The 13,561-nt window shown below is 33.6% G+C and overlaps 1 protein-coding gene across 1 annotated transcript; it reads left to right on the top strand.

Moving 5' to 3' along the window:
- Nucleotides 1–637: 637 nt before the first annotated feature.
- LOC128553716 (coadhesin-like) lies at nt 638–11,026 on the top strand (the record flags this gene model as incomplete). The annotated part of the gene is given in 8 exon segments (XM_053534895.1): nt 638–780; nt 2,881–2,928; nt 3,208–3,287; nt 3,427–3,498; nt 3,747–3,861; nt 4,463–4,585; nt 4,948–5,118; nt 10,856–11,026. Coding segments are annotated over 8 exon segments (802 nt in total), but the record flags the coding sequence as incomplete, so codon positions are not given.
- Nucleotides 11,027–13,561: the final 2,535 nt, after the last annotated feature.

Genomic DNA, 13,561 nt, shown 5'->3' with positions numbered 1-13,561 from the left:
GGCCTTTTTATGGTAATACTCCAGCATATATATGGGATATTATTAAAATGTACAGACTGATTTGAAACCTATGATGACAAGATGCTTTGTCATTATTAGTGCCAAAACTAGACAGAAGATGTAGATATCTATGGCATTCGCAGCTTTGCCTATGCTCTCCCCAGGCTATAGAACTTCCCCTCCGCCAAGATTGTGATAGCTGATACGCTGGCTGCTATTTAATGTATGCTTAAAATGCACTTCATTTTAAAACACTGAAAAGGTAATCTTTTCATATAAAACTAAAAATACTGTATTTTATCCTGTAAGTCTTTTTATATTTTATATGTTTGTGTCTTTTTTACATATTTGTAAGGGTAAATTAAAACCATGCCGTTTGTTTTCCTTGAATACCTAGTAATTTTTATATTTGGAATATATTTTGTAAAGCACATCTTAACTTGTGCATACACATGCACATGAAGGTAGTGTTATATAAATGTGGTATTATAATAAAACAAAATATTCTATGATGTGCTGTTTTGAATTTTCAAAGTACTGCGATGACTTACTATAATACAATATATATGACTTATGGCATCTTCTTATCATACATAATAAATGTTGACATACATCAGTGAAAACTTGGTTATCGCAAGCGTACGGTCTCTTACTTAATTAAGAGATATTTGCACCAGTTAGATCTCAATGTCAGCTTGTTCTATAATAATCCTCACACGCTCGGCATCAGCCACGTTTTCGCAAGATAATAAGAAATAATGAATAAATTCAACAAACATTGTAAGTAGTAAATTTTATTGTTTTTACAACTGGTAACGGAGAGGGTGATCCAGAATGATGTTGATTTTTTTTATCAAACTTTAAAAACGTATGAAAACTTTAAAGTCTTATATGAATAATGAACTATACCATTTTTTCAGAGGACACAATTTTTCATATGCTTTTATCATTAGTGCTTTAATGATGACTACAAAATTGCAGGCTAAATTTCTTTACGTTGTTAGTTCTTTATGTTGTAAGGGTTATCGCTCATTGTATAAAATCTGTAAAATAGTCTCTAAAATTTTAAAATTGTTTTCAATTAGGTAAAAATAGAATTTCATCTGATGTACAGTAAAAAATTACATGTCAAATTTAATATCTTTCTGTCAGTACTACATGTTTGCTAAGAGAACATTTGTCAGTAGTGTTTGGTTATATCCACGCATAACATCTGAAATACCAGCAATATGTGTACATGATAATACTTTGCAAGGTTTTCTGTTTTTGGGACGGCTATCTTCAGAAATCTATAATTCTTAGACTATTACTAATATGTATTATACAGGCTTTGATATCTTGAAAATATCTGCTTACATGTTTGCGTGCGATGTGTCCGATTGCAACTCTTCCTTACCAGCCCGGAATAAGCCCTCACTTTTTAATGTAACGACCAGAAAAGTCGCGCATGAAGAATATAGGTAATTAAATGATAGGCATTTCAGTATAATTGTCTCATATGAAAATAATTTAAAGATGTGTAATCTTAATTCCATCTTCAAAAACAATGGACACTTTCTACACAGTCTCTATATAAACATGAAGTAAATATGTAGCTTGTACGGCTATATAATATAAACACTCCATAATGGAGTAAAATTATTTACTAGCCACAGTATGAGTTCGTACTGCCATTAAAATTCTGGCATTTATTTAAACAAATGACTGTTGAATTGTACATGCAGCTCTCTATGAATACACTGTTGTTGTTTTTTTTTTATTTGACCTCCTTAAGTACAATTGATAAGGTTTGTCTTTATTTAAAGATATAATGTAATGATAAAATGTTTTAATGAAATGCACATGATGTATCTTGAAGAACGTCCATAAAATGTAAGGTAGTATTTTAGGTTGTTACTTAATAATTAATATTCAGAATAAATATTCAGAGGATATTCAAGTTTTTTGCATGAATATGGTATTTATTTTCACCGAGTGGTATGAAAATAAAATATTTCACGAGTGGCGTAGCCACGAGTGAAATATGGGTTTTTTTTCATACCTCGAGCTGAAAATAAAAAACATATTCTGCAAACATCTTGAATTTTCTGTTTATTATACACACACATGAGTTAAAATGTCTTTTGTTTACATGAGTTTAGAACGAGCAACAACAACAGTAATGCATTTTCCATACAGCCGGAATTTAGTCTTATTTTAGAAATAAACAAACAATGATACATTTACATCAGCAACGACATTTAATATGAAAGTGAAGTTGTACGAGTTGTGTACAACACGCAGTTTCCGATCATTTTGACATACTCTTGCGTTTCTCAAACGTTCTCCCGAGTAATGTCCCTTCGCGTACGATTAAATACCGGCTAGAATGTACGTAGGCGGGCTGCGACCATTGTAAATTCTATATTTTGACTTAAAGTAGTTTGCTGTACTATCCATATACAGTTTTTCTCCTTCAAATGGTAGATTTACCGAAGTAACTGCCCAAGAAATTACCAATTTGAAGGTAGTTCCGAAAAAAACAGTGAAAATATAGAAAATAGGTTTCACTGCAGTAAAAATATAAAAAAAAAAAAATACGTTTCACTGCAGTGAAAATTAAATACAGTGAAAATATTAATTATATTTCATCAATATTTTCCAGTATTTCGTTATTATGTATATAATAAATACTAAAATCAAAACTACTTTTATATTTATAAAAAACTATTTTTATTGATAATTATCAAATAATTACTAGTAAATTACACCTTAATTACTCTTTTTCATCATCTTTATTATGTAACTAAATAAAATGACATCAGTTCCATTTACCCATATCACCAGTTTTCTGAAATATGACTTCAGTAATATTGATATAAAAGTGACATTCTTTTTCAGTCATTGCGGTTCTCTGCAACCTCTTAGCTGCATCTATTCTGGAGTGCGGTAAGTAAAACTATTCTTGGCATAACTGATTTTAATATATTAAAAAAAAAACACATTAAAATGCCTTAAAATTGTGTTAAAGTATGTTTACTCGCTTTTATCTTGCTTAAATGGGCTATGAATAGATCTTTAAAATAGAGTTTTAAAAACACTTCGGATTTACAGATATTGTATCTTTTCACAATGAACAAACAATATACTTGAAGGTAATTGTTATGAAATTGATTAACAACATTTTAACCTCTTTGTATGTTAAACAGTCGCCATTATTTTTTTAAGATGCTCTGGAATGTTACAGCTGCCAGTCAGTAAGCGATGCACATAACTGTAACACAACAGTACGTTGCAACTCTGGCGAGGTATGTTGATATTAAAACTTAACTACGATATATTTTACATCTGTATTAGTTCTAATAAATTTTAACATCCGTTATCATGAAACAAATTTGAAAATTTCATTGTTTTTGTAAATAATTGTAGGTATCGTATCTATTTCAGTCATGTGCAATGACCTCAGCTCACACAAGTAATAATGTTAATGGATTGAATATGGGATGTTTAGAAAATCAGGTATATACACTATCCTTAACCGTTCCGACAATATGTAAAATGCTTAAGGGGACTACTAATTGCAGCCTACATCTTATGTTTTAGAATTAAAATTGCTCATATTTTACTTACAACTAACATAGTTCTAAAAGTAATCGAATTTTCAAATATATATTATTTTGCTTTAAATGTACTAAACAAGTGGTGTCTGGGTCAGTTTTTCCTGATAACAATTAATGTATACAGGGTGGGTGCTATAAATATTGCAGAAATGTAGCAGTGTAGGCACAATTGGTATCCCAGTTGGTAAAAGACAAACTTTAACCTGTCATGAATGTTGCTCTTCGGATCTGTGCAACTCTGGGTTGTGCTCACATCTACAACGTAAGAAAAGTTTTTTATATAGCTCTGATATATAAAACATTTTAATACACACATTATTTTATAAAGGATAATAAAAAAGTGATACAGTTTTTAATTGAATTTTAATTGAAACAACGCATGGTCAGGTACAAAACTGTAAAAAGAAATTGGTTTAACAGGTCAGACCTTTTTAGATTCAAACGAACGTGACAAATTTATTTAAGTACGAATAACCTAAAGTTAGTTTGTATGTGTATTTCTGAGTCTGGTATTCCTCCGAGATCATTTTCTGAGGATGTGACTAAACTCAACAAAAATTTAAGTTACACAAAAATGTGAATCTATCAATTAAGATTGCGTTAGTATTGGTGCATTTTCTTTTAACATTTATACTAAACTATGTATATTTTACGCTCCAAAACTCGTAATAAAAGACTTGAATCGCGGAATAAATAATATTCGTTTAGGATTGAACTATTTTGTTGTGTCCCAAAACATTTAACACACCCAGATGTTTTTACGTCCAAATGGTTCATTTTTTAAGAGAAATAAACCTCAAAAGATTTTAACGGCGAGGTTTTATGTTTTTGTCATTGAATTATGTGAAAGTATTATTTTTCAGCAAGTGCATGCGTCGATGATGAAAGTGAGGACTGTGCTAAACTACATTCTCTGTTTAACATATGTAAAGATATACAACACGCTAAGTTGGTCTGTCCCAAATTCTGTGGTTTGTGCAATGTAGGTAGGTGTCAATGTATAGAACATCATTATAAAGGGGATCTACATAATATGTAAGCAGCATAAATGCTCAGTCGGTAGAGCATTGGAACGGTATTCGTAATATACCGTTACAGCTTAGCTGAACATCTGGCACAATGTTGTTGACTTTCATATTTCGAAAAGCAATTTGGTCTACTCTTTAATGTGTTTTTATATATTTAAAAACTCATGTACGTTCCCTGTCACCCGTAAAATTAAGAAGTGTGGTGCTTTCCACAACATTCATATGACCATACCGTTACAAAATCATTTACCATTTATTCTTCAAAGTTCAGTAAGAGCGCTTATTGTGATAATTTGTATTACTGTCATAATAAATTTCAGTTGATGGTAACTGGGAACAGTGGTCTACCTGGACTTCATGTGACGTTACTTGTGATAATGGAACTCAAGTCCGTACTCGCACATGTACACATCCTGCACCTGCAAACGGGGGAGATGACTGTACTGGACCAAGTGCTGAGACTATACAATGTACAAGAGATTTATGTCCAGGTACTTTCTTCAGCATTGTGCGATCATTAATTATATCTTGTGTGGTTCCCGAGTCATTTCTAAGCTTTCAAACACGGTGTCCTGTTTTTGACAGATAGATAGCCTTTTATGAAGACGCGACTCTAAGTGAGGTTTTATTGCATATGACCATGATCAGACTGATATAGATCGACTTATTAAGCATTTTATGTAACTACATTGCATTAGGCGAGCCGAGCTTTTTGTAAGCCTGAATCAGAAATCGAGTAATCCGATCTACACATTATGCAAATTTTGACAGCTAACGCCTACGTTATTTTTGAACAGCCCTCGTACATGTTACGATTAAACTTATTATCCGCGTCCAAAAGAAAATTTTGTCCGGAGATCGACTACAAACTATTGAAGGGAACTTGTCAAACATTTACGTCAGAAGACATTAAGAAAAAGTGTACACAAAGCATTGCTCTACTTCGCTTATTTTTCTATGTACCTCATTTTTCTTATTTAGTAATACCACTTCTCTCTAAAACTATTAATAAGATATTGTTAAAACATTACACAGTGATGTCGGAATAGTAAGGAAATTCAGTGCAAAAGCTATAAGTATTTCTTACTTACTTTTGTAATTATTACCAGCTATTTTATTACTCATAATATATTTGTTCGAAGCATAATACCATACCTATAAAAAGGATCAGATACACGGTATGAAACGTTGCCTGCGGCCGCACTGAAATAAAGGCAGCGTGCTTCCGACGGCGCAGGCATTGCGCAGGATGTTTACAAAAATAACGAGCACAGTGAGTAAAATTGAACGTTTTTGGTTATTGTCTTTTTACAGTGAAAACATTTTAGAAATCGGGGAATGCAGCGGGATGTAGTTGTGTCTTGCTGACAAATCCATGTCCAGTTTGTGAAGAAATATGTAAAACTGTTATTTACGCGTGTTTTTCATCGGATACAGTAACATGAAAATTACAAAAGCATTGAATCATCCGGGTCATTTCACATCCTGCAGAAAAAGGAGTGATCTATTTCTGTATTATATTATATAAAGACATGATATTTGATCGACTGAGATAAAGTACATGTCAAGGAAAAGACATATCCCCTCGTTCTGCCAGCTTTTCAGTCCAGTGCCGCAGGCATCGTGAGAGGCCCAGTCATCTTGAGTACTATTGTAGTCAGTAGTATGTGTAATTTCGACCTTCTAACATGTATTGGAAGTACAAAAAATATCAGTAACAATGTTGTTCCTCTAGCTGTTTTGTTAGACAAATCTTCTCAACCCGAACTTTGCAATATTGATAGCTATTTCAAGAAGTTTGCAATATTTTTCTCGCGCTTTTTGGGAATGGGACCAGGTCCCTTCTAGTTGGGAAAATCACGTCATTTTGTATAGAATTGGGATTATTTTCTCCTAAAATAACAATATTCAATTACCAAACATTCTCATTTGTAACAACTATTGATGCTTAGTTCAAAGCAAGGTATGCAAACCAGCATTGGAGCATAAAAACTGTCATAACTTTTGTCATTTTTCAACCAATTTTGTAGGGTTTCAGTGTATATGCATAAGTAATGGTTTATACCAAATGCAGTTCCTAAACTGTTTTTGCAGCACTTGTAAAGTTGAAATAACACTTCTTTCCAAAGTTTAAAAAAAAGCTTAATAGAGATATCTAAAGAAGAAAGAAAAGTTATTGTTCTTGTACAATATTCTTCTACTCAATGTCCTTAATCATCTAAACTGTTGCTAGCAAATCTGTTTCATAGTTTTGGAGTATGTGATCGTGATATAAAATTAAAAATGTGAGCATGGCAGAGATTTGGTTCTTGCGCAATGCACTCACATTACAATTTCTCACAATGCAATGAAATCCCAGATGCACATAAAGAAGTATGACTTGGAAAAGTAAATTTAATAGAAGATGAAGACAATTTATATTATGAGCTAGAAAGAATTGTGATTCTTGTACACTGCACTTCTTGTACGCTGCTTTGTCATTGAGTGAAACTGTAACATAATTCAACTCATAGCTTGATAGGTCTACCCCTAACAAGAGTGGAGTGTAGTGAATTGTACAAATTAGTGGATGTAATTTAAAAGGTAACAAAAGTAGGGTAATGTATGGAACGCCGCAGCTGTCTTATGCCGGGAAATTTCATTTTATCATGTCAAAGTCACGTGTTAACTTGTCACAACAGTGTCTTATTATGTTAAAATAACTATGCTATCATGTCATAGTATGGTGCTAACCTGTCAAAACAGTGTCTCGTTAAGAAATCATGTTATCTCCTCGAAGTGTGGCGTTAACTTATCTAAACAGTGTCTTTTTTTGTTAAAAGGATATGTTATCAAATTGAGATGTTAACACGTCAAAATGGTGTTTTATTGTGTAAAAACGCTTTGTTAGTATGTCAAAGTACCAGGTAATATTGTCATGATAACATGTCTAGTTAACATGATAAGATACTATTTGGACAAGTAAACATCACTCTTGGACACAGTAATATAATAAACGTATTAACATAATACAACATTGTTTTGACAAGTCAACAGCACCCTTTGAAAAGATAACATAGCTTTTTAACATCATAGTACGCTCGTTAGACAAGGTCACACTGTGCTTTGACATGATTACAAAACTGTAACAAAACAACACGCTCTGTAGACAAACAAACTCACGTGGTGCTTTGACATGATAACATAGCATTTAACATAATAAAACACTGTTTAAACACCACACATTTACATTATCATAGAACTTTTAGAAATGATAAGACAAGTGAACATCAGGTTCTGGCATGATATCATGAACTTCCCCCACATAAGACCGCTGCGGCGTTCCATATTTATGGGTCTTGTACAATGTACTTTTCCTTCAGTTCATTAATCATTGTATGCAGTTTGAATAAAATTCCGTTAACTTTATTATCAGACAAATTTATTTAATGAAGGGAGATAATCAAAAAAGTAAACAAGATACGATTTTTGTGCAATGTACGTCCTCTGCCATTATCTCACAAAAGATATGATAGTTTTTGTGCTCCAATCCTGGTTTTCATACCTTGCTTTGAACTAAGCATCAGTAATTTTTACAAATGAGAATGTTTGGTAATTGAATATTGTTATTTTAGGAGAAAATAGTCCCAATTCGATAACAAATGACGTGATTTTTCCAACTGGGAGGGACCTGGCCCCATCCCCGAAAACAGAGAGAAAAATATTGCAAACTTCTTACAATAGCTATTAATATTACAATGTTCGGATTGAGAAGATTTGTCTTAAACAATAACTGGAGGAACAACATTGTTATTGATATTTTTTGTACTTTAATTGATGTTACGACGTCGAAATTACACGTACTACTGACTACAAGTATTCAAGATGACTGCGCCCCTCACGATGCCATCGAGATTCCTGCGGCACTGGACTGAAAAGCCGTCTGAATGAGGGGATATGCTTTTTCCTTGACATGAATTTTATCTCAGTCGATCAGATATCATGTCTTTATATAACATACTACAGAAATACATCATTCCTTTTTCTGCAGGATGTGAACTGACTCGGAATATTCACTGTTTTTTTTTGTAATTTTCACGTTACTGTATCCGATGAAAAACACGCGCAAAATAACAGTTTTACATATTTCTTCACAAACTGGGCATGGATTTGTCGGCAAGACACAACTACATCCCGCTGCATTCCCCGATTTCTAAAACGTTTTTACTGTAAAAAGACAATAACCAAAATCGTTCAATTTTACTCACTGTGCTCGTTATTTTTGTAAACATTCTGCGCAATGCCTGCGCCGTCGGAAGCGCGATGCCTTCATTTCAGTGCGGCACATTTTGTGCCGCAGGCAACGTTACATACTCGTGAGATAATGGCAGAGGACGTACATTGCACAAAAATTGCACAATACGTTTTTGATTATCTCCCTTCATTAAATAAATTTGTCTGATAATAAAGTTAACGGAATTTTATTCAAACTGCATACAATGATTAATGAACTGAAGGAAAAGTACACTGTACAACACCCATAAATATGGAACGCCGCAGCGGTCTTATGTTGGGGAAGTTCATGATATCATGCTATAACCTGATGTTCACTTGTCAAAACAGTGTCTTATCATTTCTAAAAGTTCTATGATAATGTAAATGTGTGATGTTAACATGTCGAAACAGTGTCTTATTATCATGATTATATTAGCTAGTCATGTTATATTGTCAATGCATGATGTTGACTTTTAGAACCAGCGTTTTATTATGTTAGAAAGCTATTTTATCATGTCAAGATGTGATGTAAATTTGTCCAAATAGTGTCTTATTATGATAACTAGTCATGTTATACTGATCTTGTTTGCAGAGTGCGTTATAATGTTAAAAATCTGTGCTATCTTGTTGAAGAATCGAGTGATCTTGTCTACAGATAGTGTTATTATGTTAAAATGTATTTATCTGGTTAAAGTACCGTGTGATTTTGTCTACTGTGCATGTTGTTATGTTAAAAAAGCTATGTTATCTTGTCAAAGCGTTGTGTTAACTTGTTAAATTGGTGTCTTATTATGTTAGAATGCTATGTTATCATGTTAAAATGCGATGTTAACCTTTCCAAATAATGCCTTATAATGTAAACTGTTCTTGTTATCATGTCAAAGTGTGATGTAAACTTGCTTAAACGGTGTTTTATTACGTACTATGATGTTGAAAAGCTATGTTATCTTTTCAACGGGTGCTGTTGACTTGTCAAAACAATGTTGTATTATGTTAATACGTTTATTATATTATTGTGTCTAAAAGTGATGTTAACTTGTCCAAATAGTATCCTAACATGATTTCTTAACGAGACAATGTTTTGACAAGTTAGCACCATACTATGACATGATAGCATAGTTATTTTAACATAATAAGATACTGTTTTGACAAGTTAACACGTGGCTTTGACATTATAAAATAAAATTTCCCGGCGTAAGACAGCTGCGGCGTTCCATACATTACCTTACCTTTGTTACCTGTTGAATTACATCCACTAATTTGTACAATTCACTACACTCCACTCTTGTTAGGGGTAGACCTATCAAGCTATGAGTTGAATTCTGTTACAATTTCACTCAATGACAAAGCAGCGTACAAGAAGTGCATGTACAAGAATCACAATTCTTTCTAGCTCATAATATAAATTGTCTTTTTCTATTAAATTTACTTTTCCAAGGCATAACTCTTTTATGTGCTTCTGGGATTTCTTTGCATTGTGGAAAAGTATATTGTGAGTGCATTGCGCATAAACCAAATGTCTGCCATGCTCACATTTTTAATTTTATATCAAGATCACATACTCCAAAACTATGAAACAGATGTGCTAACAGTTTACATGGTGATAAAGGACACTGAGTAGAAGAATATTGCACAAGAACAATGACTTTTTTCTTTCTTCTTTAAATATCTCTATTTAGCCTTTTTTTAAACTTTGGAAAGAAGTGTATTTGAACTTTACAAGTGCTGCAAAAACAGTTAAGGAACTGCATTTGGTGTAAATCATTACTAATGCATACACACTGAAACATGTAGTACTTGATAAAACTGGCGTGAAGATGGCTATGTCCAACATTGGTCGTGTTAATAGTGGAAATGGTTTCTCTTCAGTTCAATTGCTTTGTCTCTCTCTTTTGTTCATTGAAGACATGAAAAGGTAATTCGATAGTTCTAGCTTCTACTTAAAAACAACCTTGATCTTTTTATCTGTTTTAGTTCATGGAGGTTGGACGACCTGGTCTGGATGGGGATCCTGTTCCTCAACGTGTGATATTGGTATCCAGAGACGTGACCGGTCATGTTCGAATCCGTATCCTTCTCGTTTCGGGGAACACTGTTTTGGAGAGTCACGTGACGACAGAGTATGTCTACAGTCACCATGTGCAAGTAAGTGAATATTTATTAGTCTCTTATCGGTTGAATACCAGTTTTGGAGATAGCACTACGATTTTCCATCCGTCTGTCATTCCGTTCCTCCGTCTGAAATTTCATGTCCCTTCCATAACTCTGTCATTCATCAAGTGACTACCTTGCCTCAATTTCCCAAGTGATAAGACGACGTGTCATGCTCAAAACTCGGAAACTTTGCTAAAAAATCAAGGTCAAACTTGGTGGTAAAAAACCAACATTTTTTTTTACTTTTCAGTTTCTAATTCAACCATTCATGAAGGAATTTTAATATTAATTAGCACAACTGAACAAAATAATAAGACAATGCGTCAATCGCAACTTTCAGATCTCTGTCTTTAAGTCTAAGGTCACACTTCGCGGTCAAAAGTAAACATGACATGAACAGGGTCCTGTTTCGTTTCTGGTCCAGAACTCCGCCATTCATAAAGGAATTACAATATGTATTGGCATAAATGTTCCCTATATTACAACGTCATATTATGCGCAATACCCAGACCCCTAGCTTAAGGTCAAGGTCACACTTCGAGATCAAATCATAATAGGAATTTTTCCTGTCCGGTCCATAAATTTGTCATCCAGTACTAAATATTAGTCGGTATATATATTCTCCTAGATAAGACAACGTGTCATACGCCAAACCAGGCTCTCTAGCTTAAAGGTCAAGGTCACACTTGAAAGTAAAATGACAACATAGGGTTTTTCTTCTCCGATCTCTAAAGGATTTTAATATTACATTTCAATGTACAGGCCAGAGATATTCCCCATGATAGGTCAACTAGGCAAACACCCAGACCACTATCTCAAATGTCAAGGTCACACTTCGATAGGTCAATAAGGCCTCATCCTGTCTGATCAATAACTGTCAATCCTTAAGATATTTTAATATAACATGGCAGGAATTTTCTCAATGATAAGACGACTTGTCATGCGCAAATCCAAATCTCCTAGCCCCAAAGCCAAGGTCACACATGGAGATAAAAGGTCAGTAACTTAACAATCCATAAACGGATTTTAATTTTACTTTGCACAGGCATTCTCCATAATGAGTCAACGTGGCATGTGTAACACCCAGATTCCTATCTCAAATCACACTTAGATATCAAATGTCATCAGAGTCTATTTCGTATCCGCATAAAAACTCATTCATAAAAGGATTTGAAAATTAAATGTAACAAATGTCCCGCACGAGAAAATGTGTCTTGCGTAGCACCTATATCCTTAACTCATAGATAAGGGTCATAGTCAGAGGTCAAAGATCAATAGGTTATTTTTTCTCTTTTATCTCTGTCGTTCATCAACGGACATTAATATTATTTTACACACATATTCCCCATGATAAGACAATGTGTCATACGAATAACAAGACCCTTAGCTCACAGATCAAGGTCGCTGCGGAAGGCCAAATGTTTGCATAAATCTATTTTTGTCCAGTTTGTAAAATATTTCAATATTAGCTCATGTGTTATACAGACCCATCATAAATGTTGGTGTATTATCCTCAAAATTACTTCTCTCGTATTTTCCCAATAATTTCAAATGAAATGTTATCAAATTGGAATCAAATACTTTTTATATTCATAGATTTTGTAAGCAATCAATAACGATATATTTTTAAATGTACAAACTTAAATCAAAACTTTGTGTTATAACAAATTGTATATATAGTTCAATATTGTAAATGCATCAATGTTTATGAGTAGATAAATTAGTCACCTTCGATTAGGGGACTTTGTATGCATTGTACTTGTATTTCATATATCGTCAAAGGTTATGATGTTCTTGTGAATGTTTTAATAGAGATCACCATAAGTGTTGTTTCATTGTTTTTATTTTACCGACCTTGCATTGTTGTGCCTCTCAGCGAGTAATATCTGCTACATGAAAAAAAAATTTAGATGTGCTACTTTTAGAGATGCATCATCCAATGTTAGTTACATGGCTAACATTAATATTTTTATTAGTTAGAGACAAATCGGGAAAGTTTAGACTATGATATAGGGTGTGTCATCATGACGTTAAATGGCTTAGATGAAGAGATTTTAACCGCAGGATTATCTATTTTGTAGGAATTTTAAAGAGAGAATACCACATGCATTTTAGTGTGTTAGCAGAACCTGTGAACTCATGTTGTCACTCGAGACGATAGACGACGCTGACATTATTGTTCACGGCATCAAATTACCTGCTAAGATACTCAATTGCATGTGGTATTTTATTTTGTCTCCCCCCCACCCCCCACCCCCACCCGACTGAGTGAGACATATTGTTTTTGCCCTGTGCGTTCGTCCGTCCGTCCGTCACACTTAATTTCTGATCAATAACTTTACAAACATTTTACTTAGAACCTACAAACTTCATCGGTAGTAAGGCTTATAAAGAAGACGACCCCTATTGTTTTGTAGGTCACTCCATCAAATGTCAAGGTCACAGGGGCCTAAACATTGAACCCCATTTCAGATCAATAACTTAAGAACCACATGACCGACAATGTTGAGACTTCATAGGATGATC

The sequence above is a fragment of the Mercenaria mercenaria genome, unplaced genomic scaffold (assembly GCF_021730395.1).
Source record: "Mercenaria mercenaria strain notata unplaced genomic scaffold, MADL_Memer_1 contig_4248, whole genome shotgun sequence".
Lineage (NCBI taxonomy): Eukaryota > Metazoa > Mollusca > Bivalvia > Venerida > Veneridae > Mercenaria > Mercenaria mercenaria.
Note: the sequence above shows the minus strand (reverse complement) of the source record. Positions and strands in the feature narration are given on the sequence as shown.